At 35.9% G+C, this 24,833-nt stretch overlaps 1 protein-coding gene across 2 annotated transcripts in view; it reads left to right on the forward strand.

The window, feature by feature from the left end:
- Positions 1-1,647: 1,647 nt before the first annotated feature.
- LOC106111856 (protein bunched, class 2/F/G isoform) overlaps positions 1,648-24,833 on the forward strand; it is a 114,912-nt gene continuing 91,726 nt past the window's right edge. The window contains exon 1 of one of the 2 annotated variants that reach the window (XM_013294012.1): positions 1,648-4,622. In XM_013294012.1, the coding sequence (XP_013149466.1) occupies positions 1,885-4,622 (2,738 nt within the window). In that variant the 5' untranslated portion in view covers positions 1,648-1,884. The remainder of the gene's footprint in view (positions 4,623-24,833) is intronic. The other variant, XM_013294013.1, reaches the window with a different exon arrangement.

The following is a 24,833-nucleotide window of genomic DNA, read 5'->3' on the forward strand; positions in this document are numbered from 1 at the left end:
GGGGACGGGGCGCTCTCGGTATAGGCTTTTAGTACTATCTTTGGAGCCGCCGATCGCGAATTAGAGCAACACTTGCTCGCACCTTACCTTGTGAGTAGTTTTTTTTTATTTAATTATGAAATGACACCTTTGATCTCCGAAACGGCTGGGCCGATTTGGACCGGACTTTCGCTGAAGGGTATCTGACGTAGACGAGCTATAGGCTACTTTTTTTTAATTCCGCGCTGTCAAAGTGTCCAAATATGCACTTACGAAGTTTACGGGCGTTAGAAATAAATGAAATAACAAACACTCGAATCCCTCTATCAACCCATTGGGAACAAAATCTTGTCAATTTTGTAAAGATTCATATTAGAATTGTATGTATTTTTTTTTTGTTAATTACTTCCTGGTCGTTCCTATCTATTATTATCATTATGAGTTACTGGGGGGGGGGGCATACCCTACTCCCGTAAGGTCAGCGCAATAGGTTTTCGTCCTCCAGGTAAGCCTATCTTCCGCTATATATGTAAGTCGTCATCACATTAACGGATAGGATAGAAATGATAATGTCTCATTCCTATCCTATTTAAAAATCAATAAGAAAGTAAATCATTAAAAATATACAGTGGATAATGAAAAAGACGATCTCGTACGGGAAGGTACGCGCGAGTAAAATAAATAAGAAATAAAACAAAAGCAACTTTTAATACAAATTTACAAATTAAACAAATATATACATTTCAGCATCACATGAAAGAGATAATCTTATTAACATATTTATATTGCGCTTCATTTTGAAACAAACTCTAAGTCATAAAGAAAATAATCATAAGGATAAATTATTGTCTTACTTTGATTTCCAAACGACGTATTAATATTTTAACCTATATCTGCGAATCAATTTTAAAACATTTAATTATAATTATTTTTATAAGATCTGACAACTTTCTTCGTGTAATTGAAAATAAAATAAAATTTTAGGTTCCAGAGAGGGCTTAAAATACTTTAAACTTAACACAATAATAATAACCGCCATCTATGAACCGAAAGTTAACGTGCTTGTCTCGAATATTTCAGGCGACATCTAGCGTAAAAACTGTCGTAACTTCGAAAGTAATTTCATTGTCATAGACAACTTTTAATATATTTCTGAAAGATTTTGTTTTAATTCTCCCTTATCTGACATTAAAAAAAATAGTAATTTTTAAAACAGAGATTACCTGAATAAAGGTATCATTGCATTGAGCCGCAAGAGGTTTAACATAATTTTCAATGAAATAAGAGAAACATTTTACGTGTTTACATTTACGAACATTACGAAATTATATTGCCTTGTATTTATTTAAATGTTTTTAACATCCACAATGTACAGTTTACTTTACTCATGATTTAAAATTATTGCTCTGGCCCATAGAGTTTAAATATTTTACGTCATTTATAAAAAACCAACACTAGAATTAAATAATTTGAATGTTATCTTTTTTTTTACAAAAAAAGATAAAAATCGACTACAGCGGTAAAGTTAAATTTAAAAACGTTAATACTACAATCAGTAAGTATTTGAAAAAAAAATTTTTTTAGTGCCACTGACATCTAGTGACCATAGAGTTAGACTATCGAAAGTAGGTCTACGCTGTCTATAATCTACTGCAAATTGTCAACCATAATGCATTGCGCATAAATGGCCGCCATGTTGCTGCTGTCTGAAAGATGTTCACATCTGTGTGTGTTTACTAATGGTTTTTAAGAACATTGATAGTTAAATTACTGTGTTTGTGAAATTGTGAGTGTACAAGGGTTTCATACTAAATATGCTTTTGTGATTAAAAAGTCTATCAAATGTCTCAGAGGCCAATAAACAGTGAAATTTTCTTTAGGTAGTCATTCGAGTCGGACGGCATAATGGCTGACAATCTGATTCAAAAGTCACATAAAACTAGTGAAAAAAACAAGTATAACAACGTTGTCCATCGTACGACAAGCGAGTCTCTTCGTCTGAACGAGTCAGAGAAAGGAGTGAGTCACCCGACAAGTCTCCAATCCGGCCATAACCCGAGGAAAATATCTTCCTTTCAGATCACCAGTGTAACCGTTGGCTCTCGGGTGAGCACTGATGCGGGAGAAGACTCCGCAGACGATCTTGATGAATCTCACACCGATGACATCTCAAGGGTGACCGACATCGAGAATGAAACGCCGAGTTATTCTGAAGATACGTTCTCGAAAGACGATGTGTTTTACAACGCGTCCAGTGCTTCCCTAGGTTGTGCGCCAGTCATACCGACTAGCTCGCAATACGGTCTCGCTATTGTGAACCAGGACAACAACACTAATCAAATCGGAGGTGCAGTGCCAAATAGTAATAACACGGAAGTGAATGATATGCACGTCAGTGTTACTAACGCCGGAGCGGGGAGCATTATCAACTTAATTGGTAATGCGAAGCCACAAGAAGGGATGAAAGAGATACAAGAACATGTTAGAAATGAACGGTTCAAAGTTGTGAAAATAGAAAGCACTGAGCCATTTAGAAGAGGAAGATGGATGTGTATGGATTATTTGGATCATACGAGTACACAACAAAATGCACCTATTACATTAAACAACAACTTGGATGTAAATGATATTAACTCATTGCAGGCTCCAGACAGTGGAGTTGTTATCAATGATAGTCAGCATGATGAAATGTGCAATGATCTGACAAGCAAAGGGCCTAAAGATCTCCAAGTAAGTGCACCAGCAATACAGCAGATTGATCAAAGTGTTCAGAAACAGTTTCCCATTGCATCTCCCGGCCAATCTCTCACTCAGCCTATCAACATGCAACAACAAATACCTGTCAACCAATCTGTGTCTGTGCAGTCCCCGCCATTAGAAATGCCTCAACAAATGCCTACTCAAAACATGGCTAACCAACAAGTTGCGCAACAGCATCCTCAAAGCATGGCACACATAACAATGCAAGGAGCCCAACAAAGTCATCAATCTGCATCGCAACAACAAGTTCAACAGATACCACAGAGCTTCCCGCAGCATCAATTGCAACAAGTTATAGCCCAATCGCAAGGTATAGCTATTCAACAAATTCCTATGCACCAACAAATGCCCCAACAGATGCAGCAGATACCGAATCAACAAATGCAACAAATCAATCAACATATTCCTCAGGCCCAGATACCTAATATGCAGCAGATTCAGCAACAGATACCACAGATGCAAGGAATACCTAATCAGGGCCAGATGGGCCAAGTAGCTGGACAGCAGCCTCAGATGCAACAAATACAAATGCAGCCAATGCAGGGACAGCCAAACCCCCAACAATTACATCAGATGCAACAAGCTCAGTTGCCTAACATTGGAGCCGGTCATCATATGCAAGGGCAGCAATCGATGGGCCCTCAACAGACTCAGTTGCAGCACTTGCCTAGTCAGGCCCAAATTCAAGCGCTTCAAAATCAACAAATACCTAACCATATACAACAAATGCAATTACCCGCACAGTTAAGTGCTCCAAATCAACAAATCCAACAGATGCAACCACAAATACATCAACTTCCCACACAACCTCAGCAGTCGGTTGTCACAGGAATGCACCCCCAAATGCAACAACAAGCTATGACAGCCGTTCAACCACAGTATAATCAAGGTGTCAACCAGCAATCAAATGCACAGACTATTATAACGGCTAGTATGGCATCATCACAACAGCCAATGGTTCAAGCACAACATAGTGTCCCTCAATATCACACACAACAGTCTCAGATGAGCCAGCAGGGACAGACTATGCCTCAAGAGGTGCTCTCAAGTATTGTTACATCACAACAAGGTGCCACCCTTCCGACAAACCTTCAATCTATGGCCACTCAGCCGCAAGGCTCCACATTACCTGCGAATCTCCAAAGTCTGGCTGGCCAGCAACAGGCCCCCGCTGTGCACGCTATGGCACCCCAACAAGGTTCAGTGCCGCAAGGAAACATACAGATGATGGCAGCGCCGCCGCAGAATATTCAGATGACACTGGACGGGAATCAGCCGAGCATGCAGATACCCGCCTCAGATCCTATATTCATGCAGCCGGGTAACGTCGGACAGCAGATGCCCGTGGGCCAGCACATGGGGCAGCAACAGACCATGCTGCAGCAGCAGGTTGGTGGCGGGCAGGCGCAGATGCAATACGTGCCGAGCCAGGCCGTGCCGCAGGTGTCGATGGCGCACCAGAACATTCCGATGTCGATGCAGCAGACGATGCCGGTTGGCATGGGCGGCGGCGTGCACGCCAGCGTGGTGCAGTCCCAGACCAGCATGGGGCTGGGTTACGGGGGCGTGGTGCCGGTCATGTCACAGAGCAGCGTGGCGCCCGTGGAAGCCGCCGTGTCAGGCACCAACTCCCCGGTGGTCTCTATGCCGGTCAGCTCGACCGCGTACGTGGCCAACAGCGCGCAGGCTGGCCTCGACAGCCAGGGCTTCGGCAGCCCCGTGAGTGCGGTGTCTCATGCGATCAGTAGCGCGGTGATGAGCAATGTGAATGTGAATGCGTGTGAAAGTGGTGCTCCCGAGCCGGTGGCCGAGGGCCTGCAGCCCGCTGACTCCGGTGACGGCAAGGACGAGCCGCAGCCCGCTCCACCGCCGGAAGATGAAAGGTCAGTTTAAACTTATTTCTATGCACTACTTTTTGTGAAATATTGAATTACTATAAGTATACTGATAAAACATGAAATGTGAAATATAAACAAGATATACTTTTTTCTGTACGATTGATTAATTTTATACATGTACATTAAACGTCATTAAAACATGTCCGTTAAATCCTTATGGAGTTTGCACCCAGTTTGCATAGCAAGAGCATCAGGCGACGGGCGTTGAATCTATTCGCGAAAATAGCGCATCTGTAGACAATGGAGGTTGTTTTCGTCTCGTTAGGGCGCGCCTCGCACCAACGCAGTGGTTGGTATTTGGAGTCCCTTTGATGCTGTTTATTTGCGCTTCGTCCTGCGACGTAAATAGGCGGTTGACACGAGCAGTGCCCGGTGACTCACGCGCATCGCACTCCTAAACACTCCAAAAGAGTTCGAATTGATTGCGATCTCCCTACAGGCTTTTTATACTCAGAATAGCTGTTCATAGACTAACTAGACGCTATTATCTATTTTATTATCCAGCTGCAGCTGGCTAAATGTAGTTAATACTGTCTCGAGCGCATATGTTTGTTTTAATCAACATTCACTTTTATTAAATTCTAAATACAACGGAACTAAGCTTAATTATGACAATTTGAAAGTCTAGGATTTAAAACGTAGTTACAATTACATACAACTTCCACCGTAACCAGTAGCCGTAGACAGACATCACAATTCACCATTTGCCTTATTCCTGGCGTCTCTATTAGTCACATATTAAAGTTATTAAAGTGGATGTTCCAAATATCAACTATCTCCCCATTTAACATCAGGTGCGATCATGTATGGCGGTTCTCATCAGCAATGTTTTATACGTTTTACCAAAATCGGTGCTATTTTTAACATTATATTTGGGCACCAAAAAAAAAAAACTAAAAAAGAATTAATAACCTCCTCCTGTCGGTTAGAAAATCTCTTTGTGCAATGAGCAATGCGTTCTCGCGGATTTCGTTCATTAGCCACTGTATTATAATCACGTATAGGCCGTCAGTAATCCAGTCACGATGTCCTAACGCGAAGGGCCCACGGCGGCGCCAACGCCGGCGTCGGTGGTAATCGAGTCGAGAACGGAAGGTCGCGAAACTTGAGCTCTCCATTCCCTACTGATCGCAGTATGCATCACACTGCACAACCGATATATGCACTTAGTAATGCCCGTGGTTTATAGTTTAAAAAGCAATCGTGTGTATCTCTTGTTATGTTACGCAGTGTATCTTCCAAAAGGATGCAGTGTTTTTAGAAGTGAGTACTTATTATTGGCCATAGACAAATGCGTATTATTTTTTAAATTACACATGTCAAACTCATTTTCAGATACGTTGTCGTGTACAGAATTTCGCATACATTTGGATCAACGCAATATTTTCACGCACTCCTAAATTATCGCTTTCGACTAAAGATATGATATTGTAAATCTTACCTAAGTAGCCGTACTTTAGGCTATATCTTATTGATATCATTTTACCCTCCAGACTGGGGAGTTAAAGAAGCTTTCAAAAGACCATTGTTACCTGATGGTCTAACATTTGTACTATAACGGATTGTAAGAGAATGAATGCAATCAATCGATATTATTACGATTGACATAAACGTATCGTTAAATGTGAGTTTGGTCAGCGCATTCTTTTGAAATTTGCAAGAATCTTCGCGTCAGTAGCAACCAATGTAATTAGTTAGACACAAGCATCAGTGAAAGTGTAAACCAAAACTCTATTATGGTTTTGCGTTTAATGCCGTATTGTCAATAAAAGTTTATTTCTATGTTTTACCGACTTGTTTTAAAAGGTGTTGTGTCATTGTGTTATAAATATAAATCTACGAGAAAAAAGCAATGGCTTATGTCGATGGAAATTTCATCAATTACATATCGATTCTTTCTTTTAATGTTAATATATTCTATATTGTATATTGCCATTAAAAGGAGAATCGTTTTAATATTAAGAAACTTTGTGGAAAAGTCATGCATCTTCTAAAGCTTACTAAGTTGGCCTTTACCTCGCAAACGAGTGCGCAGAAATATTGCGGAGGAAATATGCGCCGATTGGAAGTCCTCCAAGTACTCTTCTCACTTATGTTTAGAAAATTTAATAGCTTATAAAAAAGGACTGATGTCTATTAAATTATTAATTAATAACACCTAACGATGCATACAAATTACATTGATTTTAATAAAGAGTGCATTGTTCCGTTGCACCTCCAATTTGTTCCAATTCAAAGCGTCTAATTATCTAATTAGTCAATTTTGATTAATTGTTGCATTGTGTTCTAACACATGCTCCTCGTGTATCCAATATTAGTATGAAAGCTGACGGATAACGCAGTTTAATAATTTGTACGTCAATGCACTCGACGTAAACTGTGTCGGTGATGTTACTTTGCGAATACAAAGTGTTGGAATTTTTAGTACGCACAAACTGATATAACCAAATATCATCTAATTGTACTTATAAGTTTTGAGTTAAGTTTAATTGGCGAAAATGAAAAGTGTTGCGAAAGCACGTTTCGTAGCGATGAGAAACATGTCATTTTTCCTTGTGATTTTTTCCTCCTTACTAATTAGGATGTTTAGGAATCATAAATATTAAATAGTATTAAAAACCCACGAATTAAAATAATTTATCTAAATAATCTTATCCAGATTCAAATGTGAAGGATTATAGTGCGGAAAGTTATTTTATTAGACTTGTTCGTGAGCATAATCTTAATCAGGTTTTAATAAGATCAGATTAAAATACAAGATATTTGTTGATTTAAATATTTAGTTAAAAAAAATTACGTTTCTTGAATTGTATACCTAAAATCTATTTTTATTTGCATATGTCTAAAGTACAATATCCCTTGTGAAAATAAGATATCTGAAATTTAATTTTAAAAATATGACTATTTATCATGATTTTGAATGTGCAGCAAGTTTGTTGTCAAACAAATGAGTACAGTCTGACGGTGCGTAACTCGCGGCGCCGAACAAGGACGAAATAGACTTTAAAAAACTATACAGTCACCAAGAATACAGTGTTTATTAGGACAATCGTTTGTGTAATTTCTAGTTATGACACCCTAAAATAGTAAATATGACAAATATTTTCTAATAAAAGCTCCTAAAATGTAATAAAAGGTGGGATGTGTCTGTTTTTGTCTGCCATATTCTTTTGATATTAGAATATAAGGTTGATAAAATTATTTGCAAGTTCTTAACGTTCCATTCATAAAGTAATTTATGGACACCAATAAAAGTTAACTGCAAGTATTTTTGTCTTTGCATTAAGGAACTTGTTTCATAGATCGTGTTATGATCATTGTAACTACTTTTGACACTAACTTTGCGACGCAATAGTAAACGGAGATTTTTTGGTTGAAGGATTTTTTTGTAATTATTATCGTATTTTACAAGGACATCGAATGTTTTAATATAAACGCGGAACTACGAATACGTAGTTGTTTAAAAATTATACGAACGGCGTAATTTAATTAATGTAATTGCATGATGTCTGAATTCTTTGTTAAATTTTATTTAAATATTTGAATTTACTATTTATCGTTCTAGGTGGTAGGCGTTTGTATATTTCTAGTTCTATGCCTTATCCGTCAGTAATTAAATTGGTCATAAAAACTTGCCATGCTTATTGCCTTACATCATTTTGTTAATGATCCTCGTGTCGATTACGAACGAGTAATAAAAATGTTTTAGACTGACTCATAGGTGTACGTTGAACTCACCTGTGATTCTTTAGTTCCGAAACGTTCAGAAGTTGCTTTATACTATCGTATAAAATTAAAAAAAAAACAACTTAATGAGTACACTATCTTTACTTACAGACTATGGTCCACATATTATGTATATATGTCTACTATGCCAAATAATATCGAAATCCGTTAAGCTTTTGAGATAGGCTTACTTTAAACTTACTATCCTATTATGGTTTTTCAGTTTTCCATATTGAATATAGAAACCAATCTGGTAATAAAAAGACCGAGAGTTCTGCATCTTTGTAATGCAATATAACTGAAATGTTGTTTACTTTGTCATATAAACTTTAGCAATTAAAAGATGAATATCGTTCGATGAGACAACATATCTTTGTTGTTATGGAATATTCTGGTATTACAGTACAAGCAAGAATTTTTAAAGTATTATGTTTAATAACGCCACGGTTTGCGAATTCGTGCTAATAATGATCTCGTTAATAGGCCGATGAGCCGAGGATCTCGGCGCGCATACCGAGCGTGCTTCCACGCCACTAATTAGATTGCGACCTTCGCTACCAACGACTGTTCGAAGTACATATTCCTTACATACATTTATATACGCTTTTGAAATTTGGCGCAAACAATCGCTTTTAAAATTGAATTCATTGTAAACAAACTGTTTACCTACAATGAACTGTGTGGTCGGGTGACGTCGCGTCTAGTCTCCGCAAGTCTTTTGTGTAATATTTGTACGCGGCAAACTTTTACTGGCAAGCGTGAAACTTGCGAACAAATGTATACTTGGAATATGTTTTCAATAAATCGATATCACGGTTCATTAACTGATAATGCTGACAAATTATCGACCACTATCCTTATTGCGACTAATTTAGATTGGAATAGTCACATTGCCTCTGTGTGTTTTTAGCTAATGATTTTGGTTTATTGATGGTATTTTTGTATATTTTAACCTTTAATACAACAGTAAAAGTTTTTCATTTATTTAGTTGACTCTTAGTGTTCTTTTATTTTATTTTAGGATATTCACTGTTTCCCACAAATAATAAAAAACTGCTTTGTATATTATTTTTGAAGAGTTCAAATGTTACATATGATAATATTCACTCAACCGACCGGAACATTCTATTAAAAACAATATCTATAATTAACTCTTACTTGACAGTTTATATGAGGATAAACGCGTTGGTACACGTTATCTGTTGGACCGAGAATAAGTCTTGCGATTCATTAATTAAATAACGGTATGTAATTAGAGTACAAAGAGGACTATTGGTTGCAGGGCGCTGCGTCGCACGTTGACCTCTGTACCCGCTGTACATCTAATAATACACACCCCTTTATCATCCTTTGTCCTGTTGTACGTTCTTAGTAATGGGGAGTTATTTATACAATTATCTGTCTAATTTGAACAACCGTAATGTAATGATTGTACTCTAAAATATGTCCTTCCAAGTAATAGAATAACACTAGAGTAATTGTAACTCAGCACCAACTTGCCCTTGCCCCTAAGGCGGGTCTGCACTGTATGTGCTGCTCATCTATACATTTCTATCAGCGGTCGTATCTGAATCCACTCCCTTCAGCATAACTTTTACCCAGTCCATCCATACTTTTTACGATCTTCTCCTACATTTGTAGCCATCCACATTAAATCTGGAGTAATTATAACTCCGACTCCTGATTTTAAAAATATAAAACGTATAGAATCAACCTAAGCTCAATGTTATAAAATTATAGGACACCTTCCTAGCTTCCTTAGGTGTTGAGTTGTAAATTATACAAAACCAATCAAATATCGTACAATTACGATACGCCTTTTGAGGAAATGTTACAAATGTTAAAACTGGTTACAAAAGGCCAAACACCGCCAAGAAAGGCCACACCCCTTACAAAATACTAACGACGTAATAAAATAATAGATTAAAATATTCTTTTATCAATATCACCGCTTGCATTTAAAGTAGGCACCTACTTTGTTGGAACAGGTAGAATTCGCCCATCATACTCGGAAATTATTGCAGAAAGAGTACTCTAACAGACATTTTCTTTGGCTTGATATTTTATTAAAATCGTTGGGTCTTAAATCTTTTTATCAGATTGTTCGGAAATACTCGTTTGTCGATATTTCAACTATTCTGTTTGATAATTTGGCTAACAGTTTGAATATTGAATTAATATTGAAACTCGAATATATAAAAAAAATATTACCAAGTTGCATTTTAACGTTTACAGCTGCTAATAAATAAATAACATTTTAAAACGTTTTAATTTACTTCTTCTTTATTTTCATTGCTGGTCTTGTAATTCAAAATTAAAGGAAAGATAGCCTAAGACGATTTAATATATTTAGATCTTATTCATCCAGTTTGTTTGAATTTAATTTCAAAATGTGCAAATAAGGCAAGTAGTTGAATAGGATATTGACACATTTCCTCATGCATTCGGTCTCGAGGCGACAACCGTTGTATCTTCATTTAGTATGCACTTACTGCTTAATTGTTTTTGAAATATGTAAAGAGCACGCTGCAATTAAAGATAGGATATTTTTGGCAAATTAAAAAGCACAGTGGGTTAACAGTGCTATGTAAATGTTACATGCCAATAAATATAATATGTACAAAGAAGAAGGAAGCGAAGTGACGATAAGTTAAAGGGAACGTAATTACAATAAAGTTATCGGCGCAAGAGTTCCAACTAAACTAGGCGATCGTTCGTACGGCTCTTGATAAAGCACCAAGTTTGTTGACCCACAACATTGTGAGAGGGTTTTCGAGATACGAGCGTTGACGCAGTTGTATTTCTTAATGAATGTTCTTTTAACAGTCAGGATTTAGTAATAGGATAATTATAAGTAACGCTAATGTATGTTTAAAATCAAATATAAGCTTTTTTCTTTCTTAATTGGTTAATGAGGAGCTAATTTTTTTATTCATAAATACGTTTATGTTTATTTGTCTAGTTAATGTTAATTGTGTGTAAATGTTATGACACTACTTTACTTTCATATATTCGAAGGGCAACGTTTTAAGGAGAAAGCAAAAAAAATAATTAAACGTACGAGCCGGAAGCGAGTCAACGTGCTTTTTACGAATGCGGAATTCTTAATTTGCACGAAAATATATAATAACGCGATTCGATACGACTGCAAACGGCTGGCGAGAAAATCACCGATTTTAATCTGTACATTGAGCTAAGTGTTTAAGTATTCGGTCGGTCGATCGTGCTGACTGTCTTGCACGGATATAGTATAACTGGATCCAACTAGTCATGCACAGAGCGCTTAGAAATATTTCTGTCTGAAAGATTTATAACTCTGCATACTTCTATACTAATGTCACCACCAGTTGGTATCATTTTTTTTATTCAAACGATCAAGGCTTACATGTGCTCTAAAATGCACACATTGTTTTTAGAGCGATGACATGAAATACCTTGCGGAGCTAATCGCACGCGCCGCATGCGATAGGTAAATCGAACGTCGACTGTGACACGTTTCTAACAACCGAGAGTAAAGTGAGTGACGTCGAAGCCGTAGAAATTGCGTTGTGGTGTATTAGTGACGCACGCCAGCCGTCGGCTGCAACATCCGATTACGAACGGCCGGCGACGCACAGAATATGGCACGGATTCATCGCCGGCGCTTACCACACTGGCGTCCTGCCACACGCCACACGCCACTCGCCACACATTCGGAATATTACATGTAAATTGACAATTTCTTAACTATTTCTGTGGTTTTGCAAATGTTTGATGGTAGACTCAATTTTAAGAATGTATTGTTCCTAGGGGTTTTTATGACGCCTTATTTTTTACAAATGCATTGATATCCGTGATACTATCGAATAGTTTAATGCTATATAAAACATGGTATATACAATTACTACAACTTCTCTGCTTCATTAAAGTTACAATTTCAATGGATTCTAAAGATTTAATATTTGCATTGTAAAGCCCTACTATGAAACTATTAACCCATTTGCCTCTTGCGCCGTCCCGATTCTGTCGCGATCTAGTTCGAAGCGATACTACCAGATTCGCATATTGTGTCACAAACAATAGACGCGGGAACGAAGTTCTATTAATTAAATTTTTCAGTACAAAACAAATTAATAAACTTTTTAATTAATGGGTTAAATAGATAAAAATAATTGTACGTAATATGTTACACTAAAGACCTGTACATATTCAATTGTCCCGTATAGCGAACATATTCTTTTTTTTTTGGTCGTACGTTAGCTAACAAGTTTCGATTATTCTGGGGTTACTAAACTTTGAATTACATTAACAACTTTCAGGCTACCCAATGTAAGTAAAAAAACTGTTCAAAGAAATTCATGCGCTGTTAAAGTTTTTAAGTAGTTTTTATTTGAGGCTGACTGCAACTGTTCGTCTTGAAAATGTCAAATGTATCGTATTTCAGACTGCTAAATACGCCTCTCTTTACCTTTAAGGATTCAGAGTAATGATGTAAATAATATCAAACGGTATATTCAAACCAAAAATATCTTTATATTAAAGTTTTATAATGCATTGTACATCGTTATTCATGGAGCAGACCTACTTTTTACGACGATCAACTAAAAAGAAGAAAAACAAATTGGAAGCCATTAATAAAAAAGTTCACCGCTGTAAAGCCAGTTTCATAAAATTAATTAGTAACAACCAGATGCAGCGGGTTGTAAATATCAAAAGTTCGTAAAGAAAGGACATCACAATTTAAAAATACATTTACCTTACCTGTTGACCCAGTGCGGCTTCTTTTTGCTTTCGCAGCCGTTCGTCAAGTTCATTGCCCTCTCTTCCCCACCACAGCTCTCCCCGTTCACATCAGATCAGAATGTAAAAACTGACATGATATTAACTTGGTAAATAGAAAGTGCTCAGTTCAGCTATTGACGTCTATTTTTAGACGCTCAAATTACCAACAACTATTCCGCCGCCTCGCAAAAAAGTCTATCGTAAATGGAATCGGTAGACTGTGAACAGTTTTCAAGTTTAAAATTTGTAATAAATCATTCAGATTGATTGTGTGGTTCAGTTAAATGGTCAAAATTTCTCAGAGTAAGGGAACGCCGATAAATTATCAAACTAGAAATCATATTCGTTGCAAACTAAATGAAAATGTTGCATTGCGGATTTATTACCATTGTCTTACTAAACATTGCCCATTGAATTGAATTAAATTGTAGAGATACAACTTTAACAATTATAAGTCCAAAAAATTTTCAAAAATCAAACTCCAAATTTTATTTTAACTAAAAGTTTCGAGACGTAAATAGAAATGTTCGTACAAGATAATAAAACGTGTTACAATATGACTAAGTGTTACGATAGTCGGAGCGGCCGCAGTGGCCACTGAGTCAACCTCGTGGCGCACCTTATTATCTGCTCTGTTAGCGGTCGATCCGAGCAGATTTGCAATCAATGAAAATTTACATAAAACGAGACACCATCGGATGCCTCGTCGGCCGCGTGCATACGAAATGCATCGCATTTACATCCGACACGGTTATATTGCCTTTTTTGGTTGTTAACGCAACGGGAGCCTCGCTGCACACTGCCGACCCACATTGTCATTGTGTAGTAAGATTTATAGCTTATTGTTTAACGTTCGTACTCGTCTTGTTTAACTCCATTGGCATTGCAAAAACCTGGGTGAAAGAATAATTCCACCATTAAATTGTCTGTGGACCTTTTACCATTATTTGTAATTATCACTCCAGTTATGTAAATTAATAATTAAAAATTATCTAAAGTGACCAATGTTAGAGAATTGTACAAGTCAAATAAACGACGTAATCAACATTACAATGCATGACTGAAATCATTAAGGAAGTGGCATTATATCAGACAGTTAGACGCAAATTCCTGAGCAATAGCGTTCGCTGAGCCTATTTTTATAAATAACATCGATTAGATTAAGGCAGCCTAACGTTTGCCTGCAAGGTCACGGTATCGCACCAGTCCGTACCACGCGAATTTCTTTACTCTTCCCTCGGTGAACACGGCTTGACGTTTCTTAGAAACTCGATCGTAGGAATCAGATTGAGTTTCAATTGGATTTGACTCCGGTGTCGGTGGCTGCCATTACCAAGCATCGGCGTGCAATACTTTTCTTTGAACAGTTTTATTACATTCTTTGGAAATTCGACGCAGTATCTGGAATATGTTTACTACAAGTTGATGTTTTTTTTTTAATTGAATTTCATTATTTCAAAGTAGTGTATTTCAAACTAACTTTATAATTTTAAATGTATGTAGACATATTGGTATGAATGTCCGTAGTGGTTCAAAGTCGTGGTAGATAATGGTATTTCATTATAATCACATTCCACGTTAACAAGTCCGATAGCTCTCGCCTTAATGAGGAACACGCCTACAGCTGCACCTAAAGAAATGAACGTCGTAATTTTCACTCGTGTTAGCACTAGCACTAGATATCGGCGATTGCACTAAAAATATCGATGTGAGGAATTTTCATCGTGCAAGTATGCGGTTCGGATTATAGGAGACAAACTCTGGTTTTTATTTACATGTAATAAATTTATAAAATTCAATAATATTGGTTATACTTTTTTTAATGATAATTGTCATTGAAAATCACAGGATTTTGAGTTAAATAGATAGACCTAATTTTAATGTGATCATTTATAAGTATCCGTTAATAATATTACACGTAGATACTAAACTGCGAGGATCCACAAGAATTGAAATAAATATAGAACAGTGGCATTACTAATGCATTTGTGTATGGTATTGAAGTATTGTCGCGTCGCCTGACTCACTGCATAACAATACCTGTTCAAAGCTAACAGTATCACTGCGAGCCACCAGCCCGAAACTATAACAAGGATTAAAAACTTAACAGGTTTCCTATTATGCTACGTTTGTTTTAATTATGAAATACTGTTACATGAGGGGCAATGTTACATTCATAATAGTTTTGTGTTCCAACTATGAAAAGGTATAATATGCAATTAACGTTTAACATTAGTAAGAATTTCGATGATAAATCTTTAGTGACCCTTTTGCTTTGCCGCGGTAGAAAATAATATATTTTTTTTATCGCTCAAAATCTTGTCCTCGGTAAGCTTGCGTTTTATAATTTTCCTTCCTAAATTTTAAAACCGCACATCCGCGTACATTAGCAGTAAACTCATGTAGACATACTTTAACCTTATACAACGTCCTTGTTTGCATGAATGTATTCAGGAGTTTTTACGTTATTTAAACTAATAATTTATTAACCCGCTAAGCGTTTGTTGAGAAGAAACAACCAGACAGTTCTGTAGTAATAATAGCTGCAGAGTCGATCTACATTTTTAACTACACGTGTAACGAGCGACTAATTAAACAAAAAGAAACGTCTACTTATAAACGGCCGACATACTCTCTAAAATATTAACCTCTATACGCACTATTTCACTTTTCTAACGCTCTGCACAGTTATTTATAGATTGTAAAAAATGTACACGGAATAGATTCACTCTCGCTACATCTCTTTTGTTCGCTGATGGCACAAAAATCACCTATAATTTCCTGTTTGAAATCACGAAGCTTCTGACACGGCCGCTCTGAATACACATTTATCATGAATTAAAATTTTTGTTCCTTTTGCAGACTACATTAGAGCGTATCCGTTTTTCGAGTCTTTGATTTTTTATACTATGTTAATTTTAGATTTCCAATTAATTAGAAAGTTAATACATCCATTAGCAAATTGTTTTAAACATGTAGGACTTGCTTGTAGTGTCCCAAGTCATACCTACATCGTATATCGTACCTATTTTCAGATATAAATACATTTATTAGCTTCTCATCTCTTTAGGTGAAAGATGTGGTATAAGTTGACGTGTAAATGAGTTTGGAACCGAAATTCATCCGCTTTGCCCAATGCATAATTGCAACATGACATGTTGCGATCTAATCAGACTGTTTTGACTGATGTTTTGCAACGAATTAAATCAAGCTTACCATATGTTAAATGCGACATAATTAAGTCCATTATATTATTTTAAATAATTTGACACGTGAGGATATTAGCACTTATATTTCAAGAAATGTAAATAAAGAAAATTACAAATTTGTACAGCATCAACGATGTCTTGTTACACAAAAATTTTAAATTATTTCATTTTTTCTTATCGACAAATGACAACGTAACAATCGTTCCGTTCCGCCAGAATTTCATCAGATTTATTCAGACGATAAGGTAATTCCCACGCGAAACCACTGCGTAATAAATAGCCAATAGACACGATAAATTTTCTGTCAAAAAATAATTGTTACTTATAAACTATTAGCAAATCTTTCGTATCGATACTCTACTATTTCTTTACATACATTGTCTTGTGTGCCTTTCTCACACTTGGGGCGAAGAAACGATAGTTTTCGGCGATGTTAACAAATCAGATAGTTTCATTTTCTTTAGGCTGCCGATCTGTCTTCATAAAAACTAACCACAATGATTTACGTTTTTATTAAACGACAGTGTTAATTGTATCTGTGGTGCAGTACATTCCGCAATTACAGGGCGGTGCTCGTGAACTGTGCCGGTCATCGGCCCACAGCCGAATCTACGACTTTCTAATAGGATTAAAGTTTGTTACTTGCGGCGCAGGCGCAAGATGACGCGCGCGCGGAATGCGCACAGCGGTATTGCATTCGACACCTTCAATTATAACATTCGATGCAACTGATAAAAGACAACTTTAGCTCGATGATTGAATAGTTAGTCTGTACAAACAGCAATAATATTCCTTGCTTAAATTATTAGCACAATTTTGAAATTCGCATCTTTGAGTTAGGTTGAATTTGCAACATTGTAAAGAACACTTATTCAATGAATCGATTCCATAAACAAGTTCTTTCAAGTTTTTCCCACCATAGAGATTGCTTTATCGCCTTTATATCAATAGCTGGTTGATCTTTTATAGTTATTGATTCCTAGAATCGTTTTACCAGGCATGTGCAATTGCGTTCTTGTGAATCTAGAGGCGCAATGGCAGACAGGCTTTCACCGTCTTGTCTCGCCGACAAACTTTATTTATTGAAAATCGGTGATTAGGTCTTTCAGTTAAGGTAGCATATTCTTTGTACGTTCATTACTTCCCAACTTTCTGCGACTGTCGCATAGAAATGTTATAGATATTGATTTATATCAAACACAAGACGCTGATGACCAATATTCTTCTCTCTTACTTATTATCACTATGACTCACTAGGTTTAAGCTGATAACTAAAAAAATAAGCTGATAACAATTTAAATTCTAGGTCTTGTAAATGTTCTCTCTACGTGCAGCCATTTTCGAAGGAAGATTTATTGTTAATGGGTAATGTAGACATGAAAATTGCTTTGTTTGTTGCACAGTTAGAGCATTTTCGTTTCCACTTCCTGATTGCACTTAATAGGTATCATTAGGTGAGTCAACGGATGAGGTTTAAAAAGACTTTAAGTATCTTTACAAATATAGAGAATTGTTTATTGCGGATTTGCATTTACGTGTAAATTGAGATAGTTTTGAGATCGGTACTCGTGGGCGATTTTTTAGTAATGGAATTCCTTATCGTAGGATGCCATAACATCTCTATCATTACATTAGCGGGGGCAACCACTTAAATCTTATCGCATTATGACAAAGTATAAACATGCATTAGTTGTAGGTTGCTATGAAAGTGTAACTATGCGTTGTCATAACCGTATCTCGCATGCAAAATTGATAAACATTTTTATGAAATTTAACTCATCTATGTAGCTTTTGTCTCTAATGGGCCAATGTGGACTTATATAGATGTTATAATATCCCTATTCACTAGGTTTGATTATATCTTATAGTGTTTAAATACCATTTAAAATTAGTTTGCCTATATAAATATACAGTAGCATGTTGTTTACAGGAAGACGATACAGGGCCCACATGCATTGTTATTATTTATACCATTTCCCTATGCGAGGTTGTATTCTGTACAGTAATGACGAAAGGCATTTATGACGACGATAAAACTTTAAGTACACTTCCTCTGAAGATACCAATTGTAAATTCTGTACAATAGTCTTAGAAACAGCAACCATAAATGTCAAAGAGCCTATCGGGACCGCGTGAAATTATAGACAACGCATAGGGAATTATCTGTTATTCCAAATATTACAAACGGACGAATTTTATGCAGACATTCACATAATAAATGGAACATTTCTAATTTTCATATTTTAAATAAAAGTTAGTAATATAAATAAGTTAATGGGCTAGAGATATAGGAAGTTATAAGTATTTCCTGTTAGGTTTTAAATTTTAATAAACTGATTGCTAAAATACAAGCTGTTTTTCAAGTTAAAGTTTTCTTTAGGACGTCCCTTTGAACTGAACTCGCCCTGATTTGATATGAGCCCTAACCTACCCAACGAGAACAGAACTGTTTTTTTAATTTTCTAATAGGATGTGAACATTGAATGTAATAAAGAATTAATCGGATACTCAAGGATCATACCAAGATGGCAATGAACCGACTACAACGCTAGCATGACTCAACATAACTAACAAATAATAATTTAGGCGCATAAGCATTCAAAAACTACGCAGTACTGATAGAGATTATAATTGTAGTCATTTGTAGCTGCGCTAACGCAGTGCCTGACCTCAACGCCAACGAGATAAGGACTATTTTAAGCGACCTGATAATTACATATACGTCGAACGTACCAAAGATACGGCATTGGAGGCGCCGGAAGAGCACGGACCGGACCTGTCAAAACTACTCGGCCTCTTGATAAACAAGCTGCTGTTAACGAACATGCGTCTCGACCGCTTACGTTACACACTTTAATTTCTTAATTGGGCATATTTATTTAATCGAAATAAGTTTATGATTGATTTTAGTTCAGTGATTTTTATTACAATATTGAGTTTTAGCTATTCGATACAAACAATTTGATACACAAATAAGAATAATCGTAATTCACAAAAAGGAGGCATATTTTTTATACGTAATGTTACCTACCTTGCCACAATAACCAGAATAGAGCGAAATAGACAATTTATATTATACGAAAACTAATACGTAGAGACACACCCGCGATATGTAGTGTCGACAACGTGCGAAGCTATGTATCGGAACGAATAAATGAAACGTAGAAAGGCTGAAGCACAAGAGCACAATACAATAATGAGAGATGTTTTTAAAGATCGTATGTTACGAAACAGTAATATCCAAACATAAATACAACATAATACTTTAATAAACATTTATTTGATTGTATGATATACTTCGTTGGCGGCGTTGAAACCGTTTGATGTCGATGAAAATAATGAATAGTCGTAATTCATCTCCGTTGCAGCGCTTTGAAGATTGATAATGAACGAAATATGATTGATGGTGGGCAACTAACTTAAAAATCACTAAAGCTATTTGTTATATTTGCTTTTACTGTATTGTCTATTAATTTTTAAAGTCAGGACTTTCTCTTTTCGGTTTTCGACTTCGCCTCCAGCCTCTTTTCTCAATAACACTTGCATAATAACTAGTGTTATTACGAAATGCGCCGATGCAAAGCGAGTTGTAATTGAAGCCATTGTATCAGACGGTTTCGTTTTAAACTGCGGGGAATGTGGGGGGAATGAGGGGGAAACTATTTGTGTAAACAATCGGACACATAAAAATGTGCTATTCTCGATTTTCCGACGAAGCGTGACGTACAACTTGTCTATTGCTAGATAGTGGTACAGCCTCGTTACCTAGTGGTTCAACTACTCATATTCTATGACCTGGGAACATATTCCAACTGAAGCAAATCTGTTATGAAGCAAAAATTTTATTTAACTAAATAATAAACTCGTTTTCTTGCGTATTAGTTTTAGTTATTTACATATATCGAACATTCTAGAAATGTTTCATCAAATATATAATGTCAAGTTCAAGGTCCTTAACAAAGCGGCGGGTAACATTCTTATTACACAATACCCTTACACGATTAATCATGCCTTACACGAATTCCAAGAATACGGCAACACGAAAAGCTCTATAAAAACGCGTGATTCAAATCTCTATTAAACGTTTGTGTTCATTATACTTGTAGAATTTAACATGTATTTAGTAAATCTTTCTCGTACATTGTAGCGATATGTTCTTCGTTGCTTTTAAATTTAATGCGATCCAATATTTCAATTTGCCAGAAAACTACGTGTAAGATAAGACAAAATTAAAATATTGATACGCTGAGGCACGCCTAGGAAATATTGGGTCGTCAATTTTGATAACACACAAAAGAGCAACCTTTTTTCAAATACACATGCTCCTTATTTCATGAGGCCACTTTATCTTTATGTGATTTCCAAAAATATTCCTGACCTTGTCGAGGTCGGTACTGTCTGTTCACAATCAACAGACGATAAAGCAGCCTTCCAATGAATTGGCCCGATTAAAGAACACCATTGGCATACTGCCAGTCCGCATCCGTATAAACATTGCAAATTTAAAAAAAATGTCATTACGTAATCCGGTCGAGATGGCGTCTTGAACTCGGGAACGAACCTAGCGCACTTCATGTGCAAGTAGGACGAGAGGCATGTTAGAAAATTTCTTATACTTTATTAAATTAAAAAGCATAGCTTGTTTTAATTTTTGCCGGCATAGAGTTTACATCTTGAAACTACTGTAAAGTTACGAATTTTGCATTTCCACGTTATTAAACTGTTTTTTAACCGTCAATATTTTTTGAACTTGTTTGCCTGATGGATATTTCATTTTAATCTCAAGTAAATTGCTATGAAACAAGGTTTTATTCAGTTTTGTCCGTTACGAAATATTACCTTCCACCTACCGCTACTTCAAAAGGTTTTGTAAAGGCTTCGGCCTTTCTCATTGAAGAAGAAAACCGTTGCCAACAAATTTCTCTTTTGAATTCAAACAAAATTTCAATAGTTAAATTTTTGTATAATCACTTGTGAAAATTTCTAAATATTAAATAGAATCTGGACTGTTTAATTACATTTTTATAACGTGTGCTTAACTTGTGTTGTGATTGTAACTTAATCAACATTTAGTACGCGTTTCCTTTTAAAGTAAGTAAGTACTTATAAAGAATATAAAAGTGTCTTCGTTTAAAACATACAATTTTTCGAAAATACGAAACGGATGAATTAATTACTAACTGCAATGCTTACATTAAATAGGTTGACTTGGTGAGCCATCCTTGCCTTGCTTATTCATTACTTTCATACATAGGAACATACTGAATCATAGTACATCGACCCGCCCCTAAGCTAACAAAGAAGTTCTGGAACATTCGTTTCCATTTCTGGAAACAGATACAATTCGCCCGCAACGCCTACGGGAATATTATTGTAAATCACATCTCGGTCGCGACTCATCCATGACGGAGCTAACATTACGTGGCAACAAATTCCTATCGAAAACTATCTTTATTGCGCGCCATCTGTTCGTATTTGTCTTTAAGATATCGCTGTGGGTTTACAGTACTCCATAAATAAAGCTCTATCAGTTTTTCAAGTACAACTTCAATAATAAATTCTCATTTTCAAAGCGATTGAGATTTAAAATTTTCTGGTGTATTTTGTAGCATCTTACTTCAAATGTATCGTTAATATGGAATAAATAAATTTAATCCACCAAAAAAAGGCTACAAATAACGTTACAAAATGATTAACGATTAAATTTGCGTTTTTATTGTCACAAGAATGTTTACGGTGACACTTTATTTCCTGAATTTATGACGCGCATATAAGATATGCCAGTTTTAAAATTATCTGCAACGATATTGTCATTCTTGTATATTACATTCTGGTACAAGTAGATACCATTGCAATTTGCCTTTTATTATATTTTTTCCAATAATAGCAGGGAAACTCTATTTAAAAGTAATCATCAACAAAGCGCCTTAAATTTGCGTTGCGAACAATTTGTAGAAAAGACACCAGTCAAATTATATGTTCTGATCATTACAAGTAAAGGATGTTCCATTATGTATTTTATGTCAGTTTCTATTTTAAATTTGTCAACATACTGTATCTCAAGAGAATTCCACGTAATTGCAGTAGCACTACGTCATTTATGAGGAAACTGTATGTGCTGACTGACAGTTTTTTATGGAATATAGCAAAACCTATTTCCGTAGTTCATCTGTTTGCGACAGCGTCGGAAATATTTTTCCTTGGATAATGTTTTTACCATTGTATTCTTCTAAAGGTAAAAAATTATTACTTTTTAATTATAGATCTTTTATATAGTTTTGGATACTTGAAGATTAATTTTAGTAAACTATATTTAATTGTAGCGATAAGAAAAATAAATTATGGACTCGGTATTATAATTGAATATGGTCATGATATTTTTAAAGACCGGGAGCAAATAATTCAAGTTCTTTGATCGTCGTTTTATTTATCCAGCTTTGGAATTGCGTCGTTTGCAATTTTATATTCTCGTTTCACATTCCGTTGTATGTTTCTTGAATACTATCTTAATACATTTGTTGAACAAGTTATCTAAAGGTGGAAAGGAGGCGCTTGGTATAAGCATTCTCGTTAGGAATTCTCGACAAGTTTTTGAGTTGCCTCAGAACTATCATTAGATAGGGTTGCTGAAACGTGAATTTAACCTTGCCTATTTATTATGCAATTTTTTTATCTCTTTAAGTAATACTATTGTGTATGTGATTAGATTTCAGTTCAACAATCGGCATAAAGTCATTCTTACTATTATTGTATCCTAGCAGGTACATGTTGCACGTCATTCTTTTCTGACATCTAATATTTTTGATTGCTCCTATATGCTGAATAATTTGAGTTTTTTATGATTACTGGCAGAACATTCGTTTGAAAAATTCTTTGTTTTGAATTGTAGCGCTAGCAACCCTAGTTAATGTATCGTTTCATTTCGTGTCACAATAATTAATACGTAGATGGTTATTGGCGTGGACAGGTGGCCTCCTGTTCTGTACGTTGACTCTTCGACCTTGGCGGCCACCCGTCTCAATGGCACGCTATGTGTTATGGTATCGGTGCCATTTTTTTTTCACAGCCAAGGCCAACGCCTCTACGCCAGTTAAAGTTAACGCTGATGCTTCATTAAATGCTACTCGACAGCTTTTTTGTTCGACTCTCGAATTCCACAAATACCGGTCTCGTTTTCGTTATCACGCGAATTTTCTATCTCTCACTAATTAGCAGAATTCTATTTTTTTGTTCACTTTATTTTCGAAGTAAAGTAGTGATCTGTTTTTCTCATGCCAAGAAACATTGGTATAACATAGTATTACCGCGGATATGATCGTCATGCAATATGGATAAGTTTATAGTGCAAAGTTTTGTACAATTTTATTAAAATGTTTTTTTTTTTTAAATTATTAAATGAGGTTTGTTATTGGTTTCACGCTTTTACGCTTGTCATTTTCCTGTTAAAAGAATGGCTGACAACCGCAATGCTTCCGAACCGATGCACTCTTACTGATTTTTTTCATATTTGTATAAAAAAACTGCTTTTCATATCCTTTACTACTCTTATTGAAACGCTCAAAGTGTTATATCCATATAACGTTGTTTAACGGTAAATTGAAAACTGATACTTAACCACTTTACTGTGTTACAATATTTAATATACTTATTTTATAAACATGTTCTTGAAGTTTTCAGAAGCCTCTACTAAAGTTAACATTTTGATTCGTATCTTATATGTTTATACACCTATGTAAAATATGATGCCTAAATCTTTTTATAAAAAAAGTTAACGCTAGCGTTTATAGAAATTTTATCAAATGTTAGCATTGCATATGCCCCCACGGAGGGTTCTCAGCCCACCCAAGTTAGGGCGACTAGGCAATAGTAAACCAAATAAAATGAACGATTCAAATTGCCTTCGCGTACGTTCCCAGAAATAAGTTTGAAAATAATCAGAATAATAGACGCATAAAAAGTGTTCCCAAAGCACGATGAATTGACTGACAAAGAACTAAAACGTGATAGACCCGCTGGCCCAATTGGCCGGTCGCGCCGTGACGTCATCGCCAGGGTTGCCACTAGCTACTATTTCTTATTTGTTAATGTATTTTGAAAAACTGCCATAAATACCTCGTTTTAGAAACTTTAAATAAAAACACATTCATGTATATTACTTTGCATAATATAATGCACTGTCAGGTAAAGTTATTAAAAGACCAGTGGGGAAAAAATCTTTATTAACAACAATATTATGTATTTGTAGACAAATTTACATAAAAATATGATACGTTTCGTTATTATTACCTTCTGTAGAATCGCCAGAAATATAGAAAGTAAAATATTTTAAGTAAGTGTGGGAACCCTACACCTCCGTCTGCGTCTCGTCTGCGGCTCCCCGGAACCGCCCGCGCTGCCTTCCTGTAGCCGTCATTATCAACGGTATAATGAACTCGTATCACACTCAACTATCCCATTTACTTACTCATCACGCTGCAAGTGGAAAGTTTCTCCGAATGTC

Source organism: Papilio polytes, unplaced genomic scaffold, assembly GCF_000836215.1.
Source record: "Papilio polytes unplaced genomic scaffold, Ppol_1.0 DF824146.1, whole genome shotgun sequence".
Taxonomy (NCBI): Eukaryota; Metazoa; Arthropoda; class Insecta; order Lepidoptera; family Papilionidae; genus Papilio; species Papilio polytes.